The 26952-nt window shown below is 42.1% G+C and overlaps 1 protein-coding gene across 2 annotated transcripts in view; it reads right to left on the bottom strand.

Moving 5' to 3' along the window:
- Positions 1 to 26952, bottom strand: part of MAD1L1 (mitotic arrest deficient 1 like 1) — a 618640-nt gene that overhangs the window by 542531 nt on the left and 49157 nt on the right. For both annotated transcript variants that reach the window (XM_083153057.1, XM_083153060.1), the window contains exon 10: positions 11065 to 11151. In XM_083153057.1, the coding sequence (XP_083009183.1) occupies positions 11065 to 11151 (87 nt within the window). The remainder of the gene's footprint in view (positions 1 to 11064; positions 11152 to 26952) is intronic.

The raw sequence follows: 26952 nt of genomic DNA, 5'->3' as shown, positions 1-26952 counted from the left end.
ACATCATTCAGACTTAACCCAAGTTGCCTACCCAGGATGGACGTCTCAGGGAAATCCTGGTCAACAGTAGCGGAGCCAACCTGGGATTGTGATTCCAAGTTGGCACCTTTCAGACATAAGCGATTTGCAGGTATTTTGGCGGAGCCCTGGTAAAAACCCAGGATTCTGGTGATGTATGAAAGGGGTTTTATACTAAGCTGGCATAACCAAGGGCCCTACACATAGGGCGTACATAAGGATCAAATCAGAAGTCTCCCTTAACTTTTATGCAGGTGTCAAGGAGTTAAGTCACATGGCCTTACCGCTCATCTACTGTTGGTTGGAATATGTTGATGTGTTGAATGTTCATCTTCCGTGACCTCATCTAGCAAAATGTTTGTGATATTATCTACAAGTGCACTAACAGTCATACATCCAAATGCATTTTCAGAAGAAGCCTTTATATTATGTGTGTACATTCTCATTCTTATTCATACGTACATCCAGTGTGTTTCCCATTTAAGTTTGCTTACTGCAAGTGCTATAGCAGCTGCCACAGAGGTGGACACTATCGATTTTTATGCAAGCCAGAGCCACAGTGTGCATGTCTAGCGATGGTGCTGCGGTGCTGGTCACAGTGCCCTGCGTGCTGCAGACTGACTGATGACTGTGGTTGTTTATGGGTGGGGATGGGTGGCAACTATGAGGGATTGACAAAACAGGGGCACAAGCTGCAGGACTGACGTGATCTACGGATAAACCAGTTGGTTCATGGGTATATCGGCTGTCTATACGCGTTTCTATAGCTTGAAACCTTATAAACATGTACTTTTTTTGGGTGTGGATTATTAGATAGACAGTGTCTAGATAGAAAGTTAATAGGACCTCCCCAAAAGGTCGACATGCAAGGTGGAACGGTCGACATGAAAAAAGGTAGACTCGTGAAAGGGTCAGCATAAGTCACTTTTTCAAATGTCAACATGGACCCCCAATTAGTGTAATGCGTACCCTCGCACACCATGCTTCGGGCTATTTTGTTCTCCCGCAATGCTGACATGAATGGTGAACAACAAGCCGGCTTAAAAAAAAAAAAATCATGTCGACATTTCACCCTGTTGACCAATTTCACATCAACCTTTTGGGATAGACCTATAGGACCTATGTAGCATTGTCCTGTCATAGGTTCTGACTAGGGTGGCCGATCCCGGGATAAAGTAATCGGGAGGTCCAATCCCAGCATTTTGGAGGTCACGCTGCGCAGCCCACACTGCCTGGATGTCTGCCTGCCAAGTCACCTTGATGCCCACCCGCCGAGTCACCTGGGTGACTGCTCACCCACCGAGTTGCCCACCTGCCATGGATCTGCATGGAGGGAGCCACAAGTAGAGGCTGGTACAGGGAAGGGGGAGAGAGACAGAAGTACTAAGGCAAGAGACAGACAGAGAGAAAAGGACTGAGAGGGTGGGGTGGGGGTGCAGAAAGATAAGGAAGAGGATGCTGCTGCCTGTCATTGCGGTCTTTGAGTCAATACCGAGATTGATCGTTTTTCGATCCCGAATCCCTGGAGGCCTCTCTTGCTCTGACTACTAGATCATTTAGACATTACAAGAATACAAAAAGCAGAATGAAATCACACAGACTATAAAACTATGAGCAATCTTCTTAACTACCATAAAAGGAAGGTTTTCCTGCTGTCCGGACTGTCCCGCCGTAGGCCCAGCTGCACTTTGAACATGGAAGAACACCCCGGGATCAGAAAATAGGTTTAGAGAAAATGAATTCTGCATATGGAATACAGTTTGAAGAAAAAATAAATAAAAGGTCTGGAAGGAATCACAGTGGTTAAGTAGGGCTGGTAATTACCTCCATTATTCCATTACCTACACGCAGCTACCTTGTGTGGCTAATTTCCCATGTACTGCAGAGCAGGTAGGTCCCTATCCATAAAACTAATCATGAAGCTACCTTCATTATACAGCGTCTTCTATAAAATTCCAGACCATTATCTCAATACTTCGCATACCTCAGGCTCTACAGACGTTACCGCTGAACACTATTTCTATCGTGTGCCGGCTGCAGCGAGGAACCGCAAGCTGTGGAGAAATTCCATCTCACGCCATTAACAAATCGCTTTCTGCCACATTACTCACAATGACTTGAGCGGGGTTTTTTTGTTGTCATTAATTTGCTTGACAAAAGAACAGCAGTGACCCTTGTCAGCGCCCCTCGCTGGAGCAACAGGTGTTCTCTCCTGTACCGGGAAGATGCTGGGAATCATCAATAAGCAAAACACAAAAGTTTAAGGAAAGGAACGGCTGCCAAGTGGCTGCAATATAACCGTTTGGGTTCTGTCTGCTTGTTTCCAAAATCTCATTAGAACTGAATATAAGGTGTAATCTAAAGCGGATCACAGAGAAGGATGGGAGAGATTTTCTGCAAATCGTTCTCGTGAACCACTTTCTCGTCCGTTTTGTCTGCTAAAATGCCGGAGTCTCAGAAATGAGAAAACAGTTGGTTCTAGGAAGCTCTGCTTCAGATAGGGATGGACTGAAAACCATCTTCCTTCAGGAGTTTGACGGAAGTTTCACATCACATGTGCTGCTGGGGTACCCTGCTCTTCCACTAAGAAACTTAGGGGGAGACGCAGCAAACCTTCTAAAGATGACATAGCAATCAGACTCTACCTATAATTTGTTATATGCTGTACATTCCCTAAAACAATACATTGGTTGCTATGGGCAACACCTCATCCTGTCCTCTTTAAAAGGTTTAGTAGATTTCCCAAAGAGTTAAGACTTCCTGGTTTTCTTGCTTCTCTATCTCATAGGACACGTCCCATCACATGCCGCTTTGTACTCAACAAAGTCATCCTCCACATATCCAGCAAAGCTCCCTGCTGAAATAATCTGCACTGCAGTGAACACTCCAACACTGTCATTGGACACAAGTTATTCTATCACTGCCCATCTTTTTTTTTATTTTTCCTAAGTAGCCAATTACATACAATTGAAACAATGTGGAAAATAGACATTTACCACAAAATAGAACCTTTATTTCCTGCTCTCCAGCAGACTAGAGATGCTATTTTCTCCACAAGGGTGTGGATGGGTTGGTCGACAGTCATTAGGTCAACACCGTTGAGTTGACAGGTGTCTAGGTCGACATGGGACAAGGTAGACCGGTCCTTAGGTCGACACAAGCAATAGGTCAACATGGTCTAGGTCGACAGTCAAAAGGTGGACATGGGTAGACTGAATGGAACTGAATTGACACCACAATGCATCTCAAATGATTCCTAGTTTGAATACTACACCAAACTGCCCCATACATAAGAGGATATTGTTCACAATATCACTCATTAAGGGCTTTCTGAGCGATATTGCTGACAATATCACCTAAAGTGTACAATCCTGCGCGTCATTACGGACCCCCTACCTCATCCAGCATGTCGGACGAGGAAGGTCCTCGTTAATGATGGCCGGGCTACAGCAGCACGGCCGTTGCTCTCATTAGATGCCATGTCCCCGCCGCCAATATCGGCGACGGGGGACATTGGCAACTGTGTTCATAAACAATCCCAAAGATAGCAGACTTCTGCCTAATGTCATTACTAGAGACAGGATTATATGCAACATAAAAAGCTTGAAATATGCATGCAAATATGCATAAAAAATACTTAAAATATGCATGAAAAGTGTTAAAATATGCTAAATTAAATAATAAAAAAGTACTTTTTAACTTATTTATTTAAAAATCTGCATACAATTAGTTGCAAATAAACCTCAAAAATAGGCCCACAGCATCTGCAGATGTCTAGTGCTGTACACAGGATTTTTTTCCCTGGCTGCTACAGCAGACTGCAGCATCCTAGGCTCTTCTGGGATCAACTACACGGACCCTCATCTCCAGCGCTGATGGATCAAATGTCAGCATAGCGTGTGAGGGCAGCGCAGTGGAAGGCTTCCCTGCGCCGCATACTCACTGTGACACGGCATTTTCTCCGCGCCGCGTGATGTCACAACCCTTCTGCCTGCCTCCTCTGCTGCAGAAGTCTGTCTCTTGGTGTAAAGTCCCAGGCCAGGGGCAGGCAAAGGTTCAGGAGCTTCGTAATGGCATCCGCCCGAACTGACTTTTATCCACATGGATTGGCAGCCTAGAGCAGTGTCAGACATAGCGTACATCCAAGGTTCCCCACACTGCGTACTTATTGCCCCAGTCTGCACACTCTACCACTACTTGGCCAGCAGCAGCAGGGAAAGCAGTGCTGTGACTCGCAGGTGGAAAGGGGGCGGGGCATAAAATATGCACCATCACTAGATTATAGGTAAAATATGCAATAACCAGTGAGAATGGGCAAAATATGCAAATGCATATGCAAATATATATAATCCTGTCTCTAGTCATTACACAAAGGGGCCTATACAATTCACAGTGATGTGCACATGGTGCGACTGAGAAGTCTATGCTCCTGAGAAAACACTACCCTAAAGGCCACAATGGAGACCACTGTACAGGACTCTGCAAGGGGAATTACAGCATGACTCAGTACTACCATTGCCTTCTGTTTTACACAGTTCACCTCACTGCAAATTTGAATTTATTAATGTATGTCAGCCACAATGGCAAGTATTCAATGCTGGTGCGAGCGGCCGGCGAGGGGGTTAAACTGCGAGGATCACAGAAAACCAGTGATCCTCACAGTTTAACCCCCGCGCCGGCCGCTTGCACTATGCAACGTTCCGGGGGAATCCTCGCAGTCACAGAACGGCGAGGATTCCCCTAAACTGCGAGAGCCGCGGCTAGTGCAGCAAACTCGCTGTAATTAGCCTCGATTCTCGCAGCTTTTGGAGGCACATTCGCAAATTCCCCCTCGCTCAAAAAACGGAGCGAGGGGGAATTTGCGAATGAGGGGGGGTCAGTTGAATACAGACAGGGTGAGCGGTGACTGCGAGCAAAAAGTCCTGCTCGCAGTCACCGCTCGCCCACAGCATTGAATATATGCCAATGTATCATATTCTTTGAAATACTGTAAGTGTGCCACAGTGCAGAATGGAGACCACCTTACTTACCGCTCCACCTACAGAAGCACTTATCAATAGGTGGCCAGAGACATGCCAGACCATGTGGCTAGGGATGTGCAGCATGAAGTCACCAAGGTGTAACTTGGTTTAAATAAAATACTCAAAATCTCTTTAGTTGAACTTACTAATCAAGAAGAAGCGCCACCTGTCTCAGCCTGCCAACCCATAGTGGGCAAGTCTGCTACCCATAGGACACATTCTGTGCATTCAATTATGGTTTATTACATGGAGCATTAACTGCTCTGTTCAGTGGTGTCTGGATTCTTAACAATCAGAATTGGGGTACAGAGTATTCCATGTCTGGTGCCAGGCTGCCGGTTCCGTATCTTACAAGAAAGGACCGATGGCTGTATTCAGGCAGTACACCACAGGGAGGCTGGGGACAGTGATTATGGAAGCCCGCAGCTTGCTATCTGGGACCTGATCACCACTAGAACTTCCTTTACGGTGCTTTGTGCATTTGTTTTTTTGGTATAGGGAAAGTTCATATAACATTGTGACTAAACCCTGCAGAACATCATTCAAGGAGAATATAAAATGGCATATCCTCATCTACCCTAGATGGACGGGACATAACCAGGCAATGGAGGGATGTGACTAGTGCCTTAGATCAGTGGTTCTCAACCCTGGTCGTCAAGGACCCCCAACAGTGCGCATTTTCCAGGTCACCCAGCAGGTGCACTAATTACTCACTGGCACATTTTAAAAAAATCCACAGGTGGAGCTAATTATTTCACCTGTGATTCTGTGTGGAGACCTGGAAAACGTGCACTGCCGAGGGTCCTTGAGGACCAAGGTTGAGAACTACTGCCTTAGATGATGCGAAATCCTTCAAAAGGAAAATCCTGTGTATAGGTTATCTGGTGCGCAACTGCTTTCGTGTTTTGGAGATTATAGATGTCATAAGGCAGTGGTCAGGGAACTCGGTCCTCATTACCCCATGCAGCGCATGTTTTGCAGGTCTCCTCACAGAATCACAAGTGAAATAATTAACTCCACCTGCGGACCTTATAAAAATGTGTCTGAGTAATTAGTACACCTGTGCACCTGCTGGGTTACCAGCAAAACATGCACTGTGTGGGGTAATGAGGACCGAGTTCCCTGACCACTGTCATAAGGAATTGCCTCCTCTATGGATTCTGCTTCAGGTCGTGTCTCCCTTTGTACAATGCAACTCAGGATAGGTCATCCTTGCAATAGCTTGCCATCATGTCTGCATGTAAGCGCAAACATCTTGTCTCATGTTAAGACAATAGGGATGGATAGATAGATAGATAGATAGATAGATAGATAGATAGATAGATAGATTTTATTTTTTCTAAAGTATAGCACTTACATGGATTTAACATTTACCTAATATTAATTATGGAATCAAACCACATATAAAAATTCTATTCCCACCACCACCTTTTATCTATTTATAACCCATTCTGTACTGTACCACGTTCAGTAGGTGTTAAGGTTTTAAAATCACTTTACAATGTGCAATTTTGATTATGAAAATGTCAAGTCAATTATAAATCTAGCAACGTGCAGACACCCAGGCAAGGATAATAAAATATTCTCCGGCAGTTTGTGCGGACTGCAGCAGAGACTTGGCACCGCGCCGTTTGGTGTTTCGCAGAAATCAATCTGAGATCCGATTCATACATTCATTCTTAGCCTTGTATGAAACAGGGGAATTCACATTAATGAAGCTGGGTCGTTTTGCAGCCAGAAACGCTGCTTACAAAAAGTGTAACACGTCGAGACGGCATGGAAAACAAATTGACTGGGGCCAATTCCAATCTTCTCTGTTTCAGCAATGTGATGAATCCTGTAATCTGGAGCCATCAACACTTAACTGCTAAAATAGACATCTTTGATTAGTAAAAAGCTATGAAGAGGACCAATTTCATTACAAGGACTACGCAATGCACTGTGAGAACTACATTTATTAAAACTTTCTTTTACATTAAGTGTCACTTATAGTGGCCCTGTTGCTTCTGCACACAGCAAACAGGAACTTTCATAGCTCAGCCATAAATTTGCTTATAATCCTGTGATCTAACACCAGCATCCATTGAGTCATTTTACCAGTTATTAACAGCAGCATTAAGGGTAGAGGGGTTGCCCATAGCAACTAATTTCATTCATTAAGTAAATTCTGTACACCAGTATCTAGAAACTGATTGGGCGACTTCTCCACCCATCCTCTTTGGAAGGTTTCATACATATCCCCTGAAGAGCCTTGCATCATTGATTCAATAGAATTTATAGCAGTACATGAAAATCCTAGAGGGATGAAGTTAACATAGGGGAAGAGAGCCGAGTCATCCTCCTTTCAGACAGAAAAGTCTGAAAATCCCGGCAAATACACGGCATTTCAAATGCCGTGTCATTTTGCCGGGAGCAGCCTGACCCCCCTTCACACAGAAGAACAAATTACCGGTTTGAAAACTTCTACCCGGTAATTTGCTGAATAACAGGGGTATTTCTTTTGTGTAAAAGGGTCAACACGGGTCATAAATCCCGTGTCCTCAACCCTGGTCAATTCCGACACGGGTGTGCCCTTTCACACAGAAAAAGGACCCATGTATTTAATGAAATTCCGGGTGGAACTGCTTCACCCGGGTATTTCATTTTCTGTGTGAAAGGGGTATCAGAGTGAGCTGTGGAAGCTAGGTTGCATCTTGTGACAAGGGGCCAGATGTACCAAGATTAAAAATGTGATAAAGTGGAGAATGATGAACAACCAGCCCCTACCTACCTGTCATATTTCGAACCCACCCGTAAAATGACAGTTAGGAGCTGAGTAGCTGACTGTTTATCACTCTCCATTTGAAGCTTGATAGATCCGGCCCATGGTGAGATGTATTGTGAAGAAATGCAATTTGATACAATGCCAATAAATGATGAATCTATGCTATCAAAAGCAGGGCCCTCTCTCCTCATATGCTTTTCATAGATTGAATAATATACACACACACACACCTCTGCCACCCTAATAGCTGCTTCATGTACTTGTCCTATGTTGCCTTGTCCCGTAATTCGTTATTTAATTGTTGTATTATTTTTTGCTTATTTATGTAATGTTGGATGCTGTGGAACCCTTGCGGAGCCATACCAATGATCATCAACAACAACAAAAATAACAGTATAACAATATTAATATACCTAGAACCAGTTAACTCCTTAATTTGATCCAAAGTGTGTATCTATGCGGTCAAAATCAAAATGTTTATGCACATCCTGCAGGACCAGGTTAAGTATCGTAAATTGGCCAGACTCGACCAAGGTGCTGGATGCGATGCGAAAAGCGCAGTTCACTTGCAGCCACTTTGTGCACATTTCTACTCGCCAGCATGTGGGGCTGCGAGCAGAAATGCCGGTATCCACAGCTGTTCACGATTGAACGAAACAACGATTGAACTGCTTCATCAGGCGTCTTGCCGGACAGCTGCCACCGCAAACATTAGAATTCTACCCTATATAGCTTTCTGTATCGAGAAAGTGAAATACTAACTTTAAGCAGAAGAAAAAGAAAAAAGCCTGGATCTTTCCAACACCAGCCTTAAATGACCTGCATGAGAAAGCTCTAGCTAGGGCACATCTTTAAATGAAAGAGAAGGCACCACTTGACATTTACAAATCAAACAAATACTCATCAAATGCAATTTTTTTTTTCAAACATTGAAGATGACTCAAGTATGTAAAATATCATTCATTTTAGTACTGGAGAGCAATTTGCAGTAACTATTGGCATTGCCAAAAAAATCTATTACCGCTCTTCTCAGGGGCCAAGAAGACATTGAAATGTCAAGAGGGGAAGTGTTTAACTGACGGCGCCACTCTTCCCCAAGTCACGAGACGCTAGTGACTTCTCACTCCAAATAACTCAGAAATAACTGTTTAAGAACATGCACAGCTTGTTTTATTTATGTATCAAGTAATACACAACTACAAAATGAGCAGGAATAAACTGTGTGACTCTTAAGGTGTGTACAGACGGTAAGATATGGCTTCCGATGTTGCAGATATAGTGAACATCGGAAACCATATCGCATGCTGATCGCATCCTTTTTTAGGGCTTGCGCTGCCGATGCACGCACCAGTGTGAGCGCAAATCGGCAGTGAAATAGAGAGGGCAGGCAACACTATATAGTGCAGATCTGCACTATATAGTCTAAATTGTGACACTCTAGCATGCCGTCCGATGCGAGTCCTGATGCGATCTGATCGCATCGGGACTCGCATAGCACGGCATATCGCCCCCGTGTGTACACACCATTAGACTGATCCACAGGACCGTTCACAGATTGTGCACATGGGTCTTATTTACAGCGTCTGCTTTCTACTCACAGCATTCCAGAGCACAAAAGAGTTGAATGAAACAATGGATGGGACATGGGTTTCTCCGGTTATCTGAGTCTGTGTGCACTACCACAATAGAAATCCACAACCTTTTAAGTGAGTTGCGGTCTTCCTTCTGTTATCCTAGGAAGGGATGCGGTCATTAGGCCGACACCCGGAAAGGCCGAAGGGTCATTAGTTTGACAGTGTCTCGGCCGACAGTCAAAAGGTCGACATGGGGTTTTTCTGTTCTTCGAGACGACGCATGCCGGCAGACGGTATTTCATGCCCTACCATCCACTAGGGCATGGTGGGAGAATAAAATAGTGTGCCTGATGATGCACTGAACTGTGTCTATGTCGACTGTGTTGACATTCAGGTAAAAAAACTGTGAAAACCCCATGTCGACCTTTTGACTGTCGACCTAGACATTGTCAAACTAACGACCTTTCAACCTATAACCATGTCGACCTAATGGTGTCGACCATCATGGTGTAGACCAAATGATCCCAACCCCCTAGGAAGATGGATGAGCACCTGTTCAAACTCCTGGGCTATGGGAACATGGTGTTTTAGATAGGTCCCACACAGCAATAGCATACGGAAAGAGGAAAAAATCCTATGGCACTCAACTCAAAAAAAGGTTACTATATTCAAAAAAAGATGCACAATGACTTGGTACAGCAGTTACAAAGAACTAGGACATTCCCGATTCTCTTTTCTGGAACAAGGATAGTGTAATAACGGTAAGAATTACTGCCTCGCTGCACTGAATTCTAGGGATCTATTGCCACCATGACATTTGCGGAATTTGCATGTTCTTCCCCTGGATTCAGTATGAAATCCCGGCGGTCGGGATCCCGGCGTTCAAAATCCCGACGCCGGAATCCCGACCGCTGAAATCCCGACAAGGGGGGGGGGGAGACATGGATCGCCCCCCTCTTGCGGGCTCGCTGCTCTCGCCACACAGCAGGCCCGGTGCCTTGCTACGCTCGGCACGCTAATTTATTCTCCCTCCAGGGGTGTCGTGGACACCCCCGGAGGGAGAAACGGTCGGGATTTCGGCGGACGGAATTCTGAACGCCGTGATCCCGACTGCCGGGATTTAATCTGCATCCCCTTCCCCCTGCTTATCCAGGTTTCCTCTGGATGCTCAGACTTCCTCCCGTAGCACAAAAACATACTGCTAGGTTACCTAACTTCTGTGTGTGTGATAGGGAATGCAGGGACTGATGTGAATGGCCAAATATTCTCTGTAAATTGCAGCAGAAAATGTGTGCGCTATAATTATTATTAAATAAATAAAATCCAGAAAAGGTTTTATTTTATACAATTGTGTGCTTGCCCAGATATCAGTTTCATTTACAAATCAACTAAAATGGAAAAATCCAATGTCTCAGCACTTGAAGACAAACTGAAATATATACTACACTAGAAGCTTTATAGATCACCATTTATTTTATTTGTATAAGAAAATAAAATCAAAACCTTTTTATCCAACCAGCTAAAAGTTCCACCATTTAGATATCGCTTTTGCACGTGTATGTATGTATGTATGTATGTATGTATGTATGTATGTATGTATGTATGTATGTATGTATGTATGTATGTATGTATGCATGCATAGCAATTATAAAAAACACAATAAAAAAGTATATAGAAATAACCAAACCTGTTAGAAGTGGTCATGTTCTCTTCTTTCAGCTTTAACTCCCGCTGCTGTATAGCAAGTATTTGTTTAGAGAGATCATCTGGCGTCCTAAAGTGAAGATGTGGGGGACAAACAGAACAAAACTGTATAAATTCTAGTGCCAACAGTAGTTTTACATTCATTTTGTGTAAATAGCTCCACTGTAACTGCTAAAAAAACTTTCCTTAATCTTCCTCAGCCAAAGAGCAGCGCTAAATAACCATATAGTATATTTTTGTGCTTGGCACCATCTTCAAAAAACAATAAAAGGCTTAAGGTGCACCAGTTGCTGCACACAGTTTAGGCAGCCATTTTGAAATCACAACCAAGCAGTTAATTAGAAATCAGTGTTTAATGGCAGCATCAAAATGGGAGCAAGCTTGTAACATTTTTGGAGGAAAATGTATTCGATTTGTGCTTTGTAAGCAAGATTAGCACTTTAAGGTGTTTATGTTAATGGTTTGCTCAAATATCTAAACATTTGCAAGGAATAGTCTATTAAATACTTTAGGAAACAAAAGTAAATGAAAGAGAAAACAAAGCAAAAACAAGTTGAAGTAGTAGCAGTTTGCTGTCGCCCTCACTTTACTCCCATATGAGACATAACGGCTGTAATGAGGGCTACATCTAAGACAGCTCCCTGTAGATGAAGACTGTGTAAAAAAAACTCCATCTGTGCGCAAAATAGTTAAAACGAGAATTGAAAGCCTGTTTGCAGAAATCATCCGTATGAAAAAGTTTCTATCCAAAGTGACGGAAAAGATTTTGCTCGCTACATACTCAGAGGACAACTTTGTACGGTCTTGTAACCAACCAAGATCTAATTATTCACGATAAACAGAACATGAGACCAGGTGGAAGCCATACCAAAAAGATTTAATTCAGTTGACGGTTACTTTTTTTTTTTTAAATCTTTCTCCTAACTCATTAGCTCCTCTCAGAGTGCTTGTATTAAAACACATACAGGATAGGGATAAAGATGCAGAAAAATCATTCAAAATATGGTTGCCGTATGTTAGAACTTTGCCATCTCAAACTAAAGAAATAATTAGAAAGCCAATATTTAAAACAAAATGGTATAATGAGGAAACGATAAGATTAGGTAATGCCCCTTTTTAGGATAAGGATTAAGTTGAAAGTAATAATGAAATATGATTAAGAATGTGTAAAATACAGTAAGTGCAGACATTGTTTTGTTTTTAAAATGTGATTGTCATTATGATTATGTAATATGCAAAAAAAAAAAAAAAAACATGCAAGAATTGTTTTTGTTTTTTTGCCAACATAGGATATGGTTGTAGGTTTGGCAACCTAAACACCCCCCCCCCCACAAAAAATTGTGTCGCTGCCGTTGTGTGGGAGCAACAAGGCCATAGAAGACCAAAGATTTCCCGGCCTCTTTGTGGAAGCTGCGGTGGTTGCATACCCTCCAACATTTTTAAGGACATTTAAAACATTGAATAAGTGCAGCCACCTAACTTGCTGCAGTGTAGTGAATCTGTGCTGGCTTCATGTGCTTCTGAGGCTCTGAAAAGGATAAGCCGATGTGATGACCCCCAGTCACGCGCTGGCCACCGCACCCCACGCTGAGCAGTTCAACCTCAGGCAGCTGCGCACCCAGAAGGTGCTCACTGCGCATGTGGAGAGGGCTGAGATAGTCCTTTCCCTTGAGTGTGCCAGGTCCGCAGTGCCAGTAATTGGTACAATCTTTATTTGCCGGTACAGACCGTTAAAAAACTGTACTGTACCGGCAAATTCAGTACAATTGGAGGGTATGTGGTTGGATCACGTAGGCGGATAGTGCCTCAGATGATCTGATGCTGGATCCTAGGATGTAGCTTGGATGACTAACGCAAGCAAGTGGTGTCTATATCCAATGCCTCCTGCTGCTATTGCTTCAAACTAAGCAGCAGCGATGCCTCCTCAAACCACATATGAATAACAGATAAGTAGACACTCTGGGGGAAATTTACTAAGATGGAAGAAGACTTCACATGTGATGTTGTTATGGGCAACCAATCAGATCCTGTCTACTATCTTCTAGAACAGGGGTGGGCAATAAGCGGCCCTCCAGCTGTTGATAAACTACACATCCCAGCATGCCTTGCCTTAGTTTTGCTATTTGGCCATGCTCAAACTGATGCAAGGCATACTGGGATGTATGTGTGATATATATATATATATATATATATATATATATATATATATATATATATATATATATATATATGTGTATGTATGTATATATATGTATATATATGTATATATATGTATGTGTATGTATATATGTATGTGTATATGTATGTATATGTATGTATGTATATATGTATATATGTATGTATATATATATATGTATATATGTATATATGTATGTATGTATATGTATGTATGTATATATATGTATATATATGTATGTGTATGTATATATGTATGTGTATATGTATGTATATGTATGTATGTATATATGTATATGTATGTATATATGTATGTATATATATATATATATATATATATATATATATATATATATATGTATGTATGTATGTATGTATGTATGTATGTATGTATGTATGTATATGTATATGTATATGTATATGTATATGTATATATATATATATATATATATATATATATATATATATATATATATATATATATATATATATATATATATATATATATATATATATATATATATATATATATATATTTTTTTTTTTTTTTTTTTTTTGCAGATGATGTTTTCTTAAAGCAAGAACTGAAATCATTTCATTGTTAAAGTGATCTTTCTCCAATAGGACTCAAGGCGCTTCACACACTGTACAGTATAAACGGTAGCAGCAATTACTTGACAAAAGAAACCAAAACGTCGGCTACACTGATAACTGTTGGCCTTGTGATTCAGGGCAATCATTTCTTGCGCTAGGCTTTCTGCAGACGTACAAAACCTGCCGGATGATTTTGTGAAGACATCCCCTGTGCACGTTTATCTACTGTGCTTCTACCTCTAGCTATAGTACCCAGATCAACAATTTATGAAATGGTAGTTTTAAGCTCTTTAAGAAAAAAATAAAAAATGGATGATCAGCCCGCATCACAGATGTCCCAAGCACCTACTCTGGTAATGTTATTAGACCACCAGGAACATTCACAAGATTAAAAGTAGAACAGTTTATAGCCTGATAGCATTGCAATGGTCCCGGTCGAAATCCCAGCCTGCGTATATTATAATACATAGATGTTCCGCAGATGACGCCTGTTCTAAAAATACTTCTCGCACAGCACAAGTATTTTCCGTTTACTTTTTCTTATGTAGCGCAGCATATTCTGTTGCACTTTACAATTGGAAACCGTGATAAAGAAAACCGACAGAGGTAGGAGGGCCCTGCTTGCAAGCTTACAATCTATAGCTTACTAGCGATCAGAATAAGTACTTAAAATATAGCGTTTACTTGGGCGATATCAAATGTACAACCCGCAGCTAGCACATGTAAGTGCAGAAAACTAAGCAGACATCCAGTCGCCATCTTCCTGCGACCAAATTCATGCCAATCTGGACAGTGGGCCAGATTCAAGTCCCAGTACTATTGTGGGTAATGATCTTTGTTACATTGCGTGTGCAGCAATCTGCAATGCCGGTCTCCATTTTGTGGGAGTGCAGAGAACTCTCACGGAGATCTTCCGGAATCAGCGACGAAGCTGCGGTGGTGGCCTGGGTAACCTCATGGGTTACACAGCTCACAGATGGTGCCTAGAAATATCCCTAGCGACCTTGTTTACGATAAATCCATCCTCGAGCGCGCACACACACACAATATGGGCTGACAGAGGAACGAATGCATCTCGCTCCAGTGTGTACCCAGCTTAACACAGTGTCAACATGCCAAATGTATAACACATTAATTAATATAAATGACAGCATAAAGTAGCTCTGTCAACTCGCATGACTAATCCTATTCATAATGCACTTTGCACCAATTGATGCCTTGATAGTTTATACAATGGTCTCACAGCAGATAAATAAATAAAATATTAGTAAATATCCATCTCAGTGATATAAGGACCCCTGAATAAAGACACTTCCCTGATGCAATGATGGTTCCACTTTATTCATAAAATCACAGAACAGGTATATATCAAAGCTACTAAATGGTATGCCAAACTGGTTTCAACCTTTTCTATGTCCCACGGCAGCAGAATTTGAGAAGACTGAAAGTGTAATATGAACACTATGCCAGGGATTCTCAAATTCAGTCCTCAGGACCCCCCACACAAGTCAACCGGCAGGTGCATCCATTACTCATTGACCCATATTAAAAGATCGACAAGTGATGCGAATTAATTCACTTGTGATTCTGTGAGGAGACTTGTGAAAACATGCACTGTGTGAACTGAGTCTGTGCTCTATGCAATCCAGACTTATATCCCATAGGAAGCAGCAGGACTCAGTTTGATAATACCATTATGTCATTGGTACCAACAAACTTTGAAAACATGAACTTTTCAGAGTTTGATTAATTTACCTCTGAGTAGTAGAGTATAGAGACAGCATGCCATAGTGGGACTCTGAATGCATGCAGGAAATGTCAGTGGTGACTTACATACAACATCCATAACTGATCCAATCACTTTGATGACTAGACAAGGCATTTAAAAAGAAATGATGCAATAACTTCAGTGCTAAAGGCCAATATGGTTCCATTATTGCCTTACACCTGCAACTGGGCCTGTGTGGCAGCGTCATTTTACAAAAACTAGAGAAGGAGGTGATGGATAACAAGATATGGCTCCGGCGAGAATTACTTCATAGGAATAAACTCACTTGCGCCATCGGACGTTGGCTAAACTAAGAAAAACTAGGCTTTTTGGCGCTTATGACACAGCATTAAGACATCATTACTGTTGAGAATAATGGGGACTGAACTCTGCAGTGCTTAGCCATTTGCAGGAGAGAACAGTGATCTCTATTGCTTTAGGTAACAGGTTCTCTGTAGGGGCCTACACACAGGGAGATGCTGAAGTGTTCTGAGCGATGCTAGGTTGCTCAGAATGCTTCAGCAAGATCACTCAGCACACAATCATGTGTCAGCGATCAGTTGGAGTCATTGTTCTCCGGTGAGAACACAGGCGATTATAGATTTATCCAGCATGTGTGATATTAGCTACCGTGCAATAGCGATGCCCGGGGCCAGCATCACTATGGCCCCTACACGCGGTGCAAAGCGAATCACCCCGTGTTTAGGCCCCATAACGCTGAGCCTAATTCAGAGTGGATCACAAAGCGCGTTTTTTTTCTCTGATGGACTAAACCATGCTGCACTGCCGGTGGGTCAAATGTGACATGTGCAGAGAGTTAGATTTGGGTGGGGTGTGTTCAAATTGAAAACGAAATGGCAGGTTAAAAATAAAGTTGCGCAGAAACAAAATAACTCACCCAAATCTAACTCTCTCTGCACATGTTACATTTGCCCAAACTGCAGTGCACATTGTTTTGTTCATTAGGGAAAAAGTGTGCGCTTCGCGATCCACTAGGCCCTCGGTCTTCAGGCTGCAGTAAATGTTTTCCAGGTCTCCTCACTGAAGCAACTAATCTGCTCCAAATGTAGTGGATCCAAGTGGATATTTTAAAATTTACTTGTGCACCTTCCGGATGATCTGGAAAAATTAGCTCTTTGGGGTCTTGGGGACTGAGTTTGAGAACCATCGATGTCACTTACATAGCCCCAATAACTAAACTCAAGCTGAATTTGAAGGGAAAAAAATAAAAAGAAGAGGAAAGAAAAATACAATTCTACAAAAGACCCAACAAATGAATTTCTATATAAAGACTAGCACTGTATAACATAACAGCAAATAGCATGTTAACAGTCAGGGGCAATAAACTTGAAAAAAGAAAGCGCTCTAAACATCTAATCTCTCTATCCTAGGTGGACATTTAGCATATTCGCCTGGAAACGCACAGATTTGGATAGCATGCCGTTAGAATCGCCCCAGTATCAAGATGCATCTTTATTCAGCTGTGAAAGAGGAAGCTTTTTCCTTGAGATGGCAGATTTGATCAGAGAAGATGCATTGTCTGGATGGTTTGATAAACTCACATACAAGGAAGAGTGCCCGAGGAACGGCGTTGGATGTAATCTCTGCAGTTTGCTCAATCCTGCGTCTCAATATTATGTTCGCCCAGAAGGCAGCAGAGAGGAGACATGTCCAGCAACCAGCGCACACAATGATGCATGGCTAGCTATTACTAGAAGATTATAACAGTTACAAATGAGAGGTTACTCCCTTTTACCATAACCAGAGAAGGTGGTGGTGGAGATTAGGAACTAACAATATCGATTTTATAATGACATACAGGAAGCAGAAATACAGTACGTGCAGTCAAGCACCAATGGAATGGAAATAGATGCTCATTCCTATCCTGTTTATGGTATTTTAGATCTACAATGTCTAGGTCAACATGAGTGCTTCATGTTTTTTTGGCGTCTATGTCGACATAGGTCAACATGGACACCGCCTAAAGGTGATGACGATGCGCGCTCCCGTGGCGTCTCATCGCACAGTACAAATAGCATGTGCTGCCTTCTAATCGCATCGCATGCAAAATGCATGCGATCTGATCGAGCCCATAACGGGTGCGATCATCACACTGTGTATGGGCACCATTTCTGTACCTCTACGCTGGCCATGCGTCGGGCTCGGCACACTAATTATATTCTCCCTCCACACTGTAGGGGATGAAATACTGCCTGTCGGCACATGTCGGCTTAAAATTTTGTAAAAAAATAAAAGCATGTCAACCTTTTTTAAGTCGACCTTTGGACCCTGTCGACCTTCTGACTGCTGACCAATAGTGGTCGGCCCTATGACTGTCAACCTAGAATCAGTTTATCATGAGTCTGGATACCCCTGTACATAGCAAAACTTAACACAACAAGAAACATTAGATGAGCCTAGACGTATTGCTAGGGCTATGCACATGCAGCAGCTGAAAACTGCCCTTACCGCGGCCTTCTGTTCATCATGTACTGAGGCTCGAACAGAAATCCTCAGTAACAGGGGCTTTATCTGTCCTTATCACACCCACCGCAAATGCATAAACTAGATCTGGGCACCGATGGGTTACTATGCTGCAGACATCCTGTGCGACATAAAGGGGCTGTAACTAAATGGCTCAAGGCACAAATGTGGGAGGCTACCACCCTTTCCCGAACTGCCGTGCCTAATCGTATCCGACTCAAGTAGGATAGCAGGGCTGTATGTCCCGCTGTCATTCTCCTACTCTACGACAGTAACAGCAAGGTATATGAATAGAATACATTTCAAATAGAACATTTTTATATTATTAATATTAAAATGAAGCAATCATGGTCATGCTAATATGCGCAGTGCCGTTATACACACTGATAAATGGGATATAACAGCAATGCCTATGTCCCTGGTGAAATAACAGGCAACAGTCTCCAATCTTGGTGTGGTCCAAAAATGGCTGTGCCAGCTGTGTGCAGTGCATAGGTGCGCTAGGATTGGGCTTCCTCTATAAGACTACCGCCCCTCGTCACTTCACGATGGATGACAGACACAGGTAAACCAAACGGATAACTTAACATGGAACAGTACAGATCATCATGTATACAGGAAAAGATCCATTATACGCTGTACATTGTGCAACAAAATAAATTAGAAGGCTGTTATCTGATTACACTCACAGCAATAAACAGAATTTCTATACAATGAGGTGACCTATAAAAGCTCAGAGATGCCACCAATTCATGTTACAAAGAAGTCCAGCTCTGTTTGTACCGCAAGCAAGTGGTGAGTAAGGACTTGAAAGAGCTGCTGGAAAATAAACATCAGGTCAGATGTTTATGGAGCTTATGAATTAGGTGTTGCAGATAGTTCAGTGATTTGTGGCAGCAGAGGAAAGTGTGACATTAGCAAGGGGGCACAGATGGTAATTAACCATGTGTCACTATTGAACCGCCCCATGCTTCCCACCATACATGCAGCAGTGCTACCTGCCCCGTGCATCTCAACACGTACATGGCAACATGGCTGTGCTACCTGCCCTGTGCTTCCCACCATGCATACAGAGACCCAGCTGTGCTGCCTGCCCTGCGCTTCCCACCATGCATAGAGACCCAGCTGTGCTACCTGCTCCATGCATACCAGTCCTGTGCTTCCCACTGACATATGTAGACCTAGCTGTTCTAACTGCCCCATGCTTCTCACCACGCACAGACACCCCACTGTCATACCTTTCCTGTACATCGCACTGGCATACGGAGACCCTTGCTGTACTACCTGCCCCATGCTTCCTACATGCATAACTCTCCAGTGCTTCCCACTGACAAAGATACGGCTGTGGTACCGGTCCCGCACTTACCACCACGCATATTGAGAACCATCTGCGCTACATGCCCTGTGATTCCCACCATGCAGATCAGGAATCCTGAGGGCTGGTACAGGTTGAGTATGGCTTTACCAAATATCCGTTATCCAAATTATTCAGAAAACCATATTTTCCAGAATGAACTTTATTTTTATTTATTTTTTTTGCAATAAGCACTACTGGGACTTCTGTAACTGGCACTACTGGGGACATGATATGTAATAAGCACTACTGGGACTTCTGTAACTGGCACTACTGAGAACATGATATGTAACTGGCACTAAATCCTTCATTTCAGCAATCAAGACTATTTTTTCATGATCTACATTTAACTCTGCATCTGCCCTCTGTCCACAATTTAGGAGGTGCTGAAGTACTCGTTTAAGGGTTAGAACGATGTATAAAACTCAATGCACAATCATTACAGACTTGATTAGTCTTTTGTACATAACTGGAGTGGGCAAAGCTAGAAAGCTACTTTCCTACACTCCGAATGTTTTGGGATAGATCACAGGACCACTGGAAGACAAAATCTGTCCACCTGCTAGCGGAGTGGGCAGGATAGGAACATAATACCAAAAGCTGTGAGTCTTCATGGAGGGAGTGGGCCTAAAATAATGGAAATCCATATATGTTAGCCCATCCCCTTTCCCATGGACACATGAGAATTGTAATGGCGCAGGGGCGGGCCTAGTGATGACAAGCCTAGCCACGCCCCTCCAGTGGTCCGCTAATTCTCCACTCTGGCCGTCTCCCATACAGAAGAAACGCAAGTAGTAAAGTATGGCTTGGGAGCAAGACAAAGTTTTCAGGCAGCATTGAAAATGTAGTTTTCTTTGTAGAAAATTTGCATGGCTCAAGGTTTATATATCATGATGACAAAATGGAAGTGACATGAGCACTTCAATCGTCATTAAGAGTAAAGGGCTTTTGTCTGTTTCTGCAATTTCAGAAGGTGCACACTGTTTAGTCATAACTAAAGGGTGTGTGTGGGGCGATAGGGGGACAGGGCAGTATATGGCCCAGATCTGGTGTTTGAAGTTGCACACTTCCTGCCTCTATGTGCTGGTTAAAAAACAAGAGAACGGAAACTCTGGCCAATATATAGGGTTTTTTCACATTATTTAAAATACAGGGCCAGTGAAGTTTAAGCTCCATCTCAGTGGGTAGCCAAGATAATGTAGATGCTTATTTTCCTCTATTAGTGTTACTAAAGAGTTGCTGAAACAGTTACGTATTTTGCTGTTCCAACAGGAAACTAACATAGGATCAACTGGAGATGCTAAATCACATATTTCAGGGGGCCAGATTCATTCGGGATCTGTAGGTGCGACGATGGTCGCAGTGCCCAGTATGGTGGTTGGGACAGGCTACAGCCTTAAAAAAAAAGATGAGGTACCATGGGAACTGTGGCTCCAGAACTCACCTGCATCAATGTCTAATTATCAAGTTGGGATTATTCATTTGGTCCATACATGACTAGAGTCCTGCTTTTAATACATAACACTGCATGTATGCTGGAAGCTCCAGCTTGGATGTCTGACATGGAAGGCCAAGCACCAGCTTAGATACCCGCTATGGAGTGACGGAACGGAGTTTGTTACAGGTAATTATTTTAATAACTGAATGTTTACATGATATCGCTGCTGAAATTTAACATGTAAAAAATGTTAGCGTTTCTAATGGATATTTACAGTGGTTTTAGCTGTTATTATATAAGAGAAGTTATCTGCACAATTGTAAACCTTCCCCTGTTGTGATCTGCCAAATAACAGTTAGTTCCTAGCCTCCTCAAGGAATCCAGACATATGCGTGAAAACTAGGAATATCTGTAAGGAAAGCTCTGAGGTACAGCACAGCATATGAAAACACATCAATTATCCAAATTGATTCAACAGCAGAGTGAGGGGGGAGGGAGAGGAAAAAGATCATTTAGAGCTTAATTCTTGAATGGATAGGAGGGGATGGGTAGTAAGGTGAGCGGTAAAAGCTTGTAAGGAACGCTGTGCATGGTATGGGGCGTTGCTGGTCTCGTATGTAGCCACTGACTGCTGTGTAAGGAGATTTCATTAATAAAAATTTATTTCAACTTTCTTCAAAATGGTGATGAAAAAAAAATTATGCAAATCTGCTCCTAATTAGGTTTAAAAATTCCATTTCATGGGATAATCAGACTTCAAAAAACTCAATTTTACTTCTAATCAGATTTTAACAAGGATATTAAGTCCATTTTGTACAGGAGAAGGGGAAACGGTGAATTTAACACAAAAATGCATTCAAGCTTAGCCCTGAGAGATAATTAAATAAAATTAATTTGGCAAAGGGCTGTCTGCAAATGGAGCCATTCCAGTCAGAGCAATGCAGAGCGGGATGAAACAAAAGTGGGTTTATTATTTTATACAAGAGATAGAAGGCTTATTGTTTGGAGGGCAGGGAATTGAAGCTATTCAGCCCAAGCCAAACTTACGAGTATACAGTGATAAAGGAGGGGACGAAGGCTGAAAATGTGTTTAACATGCAGTGATGGACTTTATGCCAGAACGGAAAAGAATGGATAAAGCCCCTGACAATGTCACTAAGATAGCCCAAACACTTACACCTGTGTGCAAACAGGATGGTTACCCAATGAATAATCTTGTCAAACAAATACATGATTAATAAAATTATTATTTTCCAAAGACGTACTTTGTAGTATTGATGTAATGCTGAAGTGCTAATCAAACAGTGATAAATGCAAGTACTAGGTATCCCATCTGCATAATACTGCACCATTCAACACAGTAACTATGGCAGCAATCTGCACATGTGCAGTAGAACATCAGGTCTGAGGTTGCACCTCCTCCTTTAAGTCTCTGGGTCCTAGTGCCCAGCATGTACAAAAGTCACAAAAAGGAGACTCAATATTACCATCAACTACAATATACAAAACCACACTTCATATCTTTAATATGTAAGTAATACCCCTTTTACCCCAGCCTAATTTCCCGGGCCCCGCTGGTTTGTAAGGTTCCTGTGCCAAAATACCAGGAAAATTTGCTGGGATTTCAACCCTGCTATGGAGCAGGGTTGTTCCCAGGTTCAACCTGGGGTCCTGGCCAGTGTGAAAGGGGTAGGAGGGGCTAACCAGTGTTGCCAGTCCACGGTGCTGGTGGTCAGGCCAGGCGGTGGATGAAGAGGACGCAGCTCTCCGGCATGATACCTGGGCCGAATTCCAGGGTGGGTCCCTGCATTATCTGGTGTGAAAGGGGTATAAATGACAAATCATCCAACAACAAGTAATACACCATGGCTTGATGCTTGACTATATATCAGGCATTTTGTGAATATTCTACAGCTTTTTATTGCTTTAAAGCCAAGTGTGTCAAAATCAAGGATATAATTCATATTTAAAATTGACCATTTCATAAAGTTTTTCCCCCAGTAATCCATCAAGTTGGCCACCCTACAGACTTGCAGGTAAAAATGTAAAGAAGATTATCATACCCATGACATTTCCTTTTAGTGTAAGCCACACATAATTTACTGCAGTTTTGGAATACACATTGGAAAGTGCTTGATATTACAATAAATTCAATTACACTTCGGAAAATGTTTAAACAAATTAATCACATTTTATCTGCACAAAGTTATTTTTTAATGCTAAAAAAAACAACATGCTAAGCACAAAATGTGAAAGATGTTTTCGCAATAGTTCTTTCATTAATTTTCAAAGAAAAGGGTGTATAAATGTATACTTTACTATATATATATATATATATATATATATATATATATATATATATATATATATATATATATATATATATATATATATATATATATATATATATATACACACACACATACATATATATATATATATATATATATATATATATATATATATATATATATATATATATATATATATATACACACACATATATATATATATATATACACACACACACACACACACACACACACACAGGGGTATATTCAATGCTTTTTGCGAGCTGTGACAGCGAGCAGTGCTGATTCAACTGACCCCCCCCTTGCACACGCCGTCTCGCTGGGTTTTTAAAGCGACGCTGAAACAGCGTGTGGGGCCGCCAAAACAGCGAGGCTTGTGGCTAAATGCAGCGGGCTCCCTGCATTAGGCGCGAACCTTGCTGTTTGGGGGAATCCTCGCCGTCATCTGACAACGAGAGTTCCCCTGGAACACTGAATACAGTGAGTGTCCAGCACGGGGGATAAACGGCGCGGGTCGGCTGTTTTCGCCAATTCCCGCCATTTAACCCTCTTGCCAGCCACATTTAATACTGCCCACTAGCTGAAGTATCCAGCTTAGTACATCTTCCAACACACTGATGATGAGGCTACTAAGTGTACTTTGTTTTGTCACCCATAGCCCTGATCCCCAAGCTTTAATTACGGTTTAGTTTTATAATCATTATTACATTACAAGATGGGGTTAAAGCTTTCGTTCTTTTATCGCTGTTGCTATTCCAAGGCTTTTAGGCATACAATTTTTTTTCTTTCTACCTCCATTTCCGTTGGTTCATTAATGTATGGTTATTTCAGGTCATAGAATTATTGCTATTTCTGTCAGTGATTACAGTTTATTCAAGTTTCCATCCAGTGGCAGGCCCAGAACAGTCTCCCTGTGTCAGAGTTCTGTATAGCGTAAACCAAAGGGAGGTCTGACTGGGTCCTCAACCCCTTAGCATCTCTTTTGGGATATAATGTCTCCACTTTGTGAAGATTACTTCCAAATCCATTGAGTGGAAGGCCCAAAACAGGCTCCCTGGATCAAAGTTCTGGCAGAACTAGGAGGGTTAGTGTCTGACCGGTACCCTGACCCTCCTAAAACCTGTCTAGGGGAATGGAGAATTTAAGCTACGAGGAAAGATTAAACAATTTGGGACTATTTACACTAGAGAAAAGACGTTTATGGGGGGATATGCGCAACATGTATAAATATATTAGGGGCCAATATAAGGAACTGTCAAACACCCTTTTTTCTGCTAGAAAGGAATCTAGGACACGAGGGCACGAGTTTAGATTAGAAGAAAAAAGATTTTGTTCATCTAGAAGAAAAAATTCTTTACAGTCAGAGCAGTCAAACTATGGAACTCTCTTCCTGGAGAAGTGGTGTCGGCAGACACTATAAATACGTTTAAAATAAGGTTGGATAAACATTTATTGGTTAAAAACATCCATGGGTACGAATAAGTAACAAAATCTGTCTTAAAAATATCAGAACATACTATACAACAAGGGATAAGCTACAGTACTATAAACATAGGTTGAACTAGATGGACGCAAGTCTTTACTTAGCCTCACCTACTATGTAACCCAACTGGACCACCTGACGTTGGCTTAATTTTAATCAGTGCATGGGGTATATAAGATATATGGCATTTGTCCCAAAAAGGTGGATTTTATTAGTTTAAATCCTGCCAGTATTTGAATAATGAAGGGTATTTGTACCAAGTTTAGTACAGATCAATCAAGTCATGTAAGTAGAATCTGTAGCTCCTAACCCACTAGACATATACATGTATACACACTTTTTTTAAATTATTTTTTTATCCCTTACAGGAAATAAATAGCTGCACAGATAACAGTAATTAAGATCACTGCAGGGAGCCGAGTGAAAGGCAAACATACAGGAAATATGGTACAGAGTACCACAGTAGGGCTTTTTTTTTTATTATTTATTTTAGAATTTTTTTGTTTTAAATATCCCTGAGGAACACAGACAACTGTTGATCTAGGCTGTGCAGAAAACCTAGATTTTACTGCACATTTCTCACTAATGAATAGAACAAATCAGGCTGTACAAATTGGCCAGAAAGAATGCGAGTTATCAGTCAATGCTTCACTGCACAAGTTCTCACATTTCGTTTTCAATATATAATAATTGGCCTAAAAACACAATAAATTCATAAAAATAAATAAAGTTTAAACCTGCATTCGGCCGACAGTACTTGAGGGATTTGTTAGGAGGAAGCCGGCATAAATGTTCATTAAAATGTCCTTGAAAACCACAAATGTGAAATTCTGATTAGCATTTTCATATAGTGGCTTTAAATTAATTCCTCTTTTTAATTGGTGGGGAAAAAAAAAAAGTTGAAATGGCCTTTGCTCATTCCAGTGATAGGAGCAATTCAGACAAACATTTCAGTATGAATGCAGACATTTGTGCTAAGCCGTCAGACGCAAAATCATTAAACATTGACTAATTAGAAAGTTTAGGCCTTTTAAAACCAGAAAGCATAGTAGCGTAGTGCAGCATTCTAGCTAATGCGTTACATCTAGACTTCCATTTAGTGCTAACATAGCCTGTACCAGGGCTCCTCTTTCCTGTAGCATAGCCCCAAACTAATATGTCAACCGAACTAAAAGGGGGAGGGGGGGTGCACGCCCGCAGGGCAGCCAAGAGGAATGCTGGGCCCCGGTAAAATTTTAGGGGTGTGGCTTAAGTGTGGGAGGTGTGGGCACCAAAATGTTTAGAGGAGGGTAAAAGAAAACTCTAAAAACTATAATCTCAGCAGCAGCACACACCTACAGCATGTGCTGTGCTGACAGGAGGCTCAGCATCACCTCTCACGCTGTCAGTAAGACACTCATGCTGAGCCTCCTGTCAGCACAGCACATGCTGTAGAAGTGTTGCTACCTGGGAGGGACGGAGGGGGAAGGGAGGGGTCGGACCAGGGCCCCTACGGGGCCCCTCCAGTAAGCCTGGGCCCGGGTAATTAGTACACGCTCCCCCCCCCTCTTGGCTGCCCTGCACGCCCGTGTGCTGGAGGTGATACCTACACATGCATGCAGAAAGGGGGGAGAACGGAGTCTAGACAAATTACTGCGTTGCACCGGTGACGAAAATCCTAGCTTCAGCCCTGGTGGGAGAATAAATATAATGCTGTAAGCCACTGTGCTTTTAATAGGAGAGAATCTTTTTAGCATTTATTGTCCCCACTGCGGTGGAGCTTACGATCTATATTCCTGACACAAACATACATACTAGGGCAGCGGTTCTCAAACTGTGGGTCCTGACCTTCTCAGCATGGGGTCGCGACTCCATGTTGCTGACTATCAGGCTGATGACTTTTCTAATCTCAGTCAGTGATTCAAGAAGCCTGAAAAATCTGTTGAATTGTCTGTTATTTTAGACTCCTCCCATCATGTTGTGCCTCTACATTGCTGCCATGTATGTGCTGTCTGCTGACTACATGTGATGTGATAACCTTCTGCAGTAACTTGCTGGAGTCCCATAATTATTTTTATTGTCTGATGGGATCCAAGAGCAAAATAGTTTAAGGACTCCTGTACTAGGGAAAATATTTCTAAAAGAAGACAATTAACCTACTGGCAGGTTTTTGGACTGCAGGATGAAGCCTGAGCACCCAGGTGGAAACTCATGCAAGCTCACGGGGGAAACCCACAGTAAGGGCCATGGTCTGTAGAAAAATGTTAGATCTTCTCCAATTGAT

The sequence above is a fragment of the Crinia signifera genome, chromosome 7 (genome assembly GCF_055691185.1).
Source record: "Crinia signifera chromosome 7, ASM5569118v1, whole genome shotgun sequence".
Taxonomy (NCBI): domain Eukaryota; kingdom Metazoa; phylum Chordata; class Amphibia; order Anura; family Myobatrachidae; genus Crinia; species Crinia signifera.
Note: the sequence above shows the minus strand (reverse complement) of the source record. Positions and strands in the feature narration are given on the sequence as shown.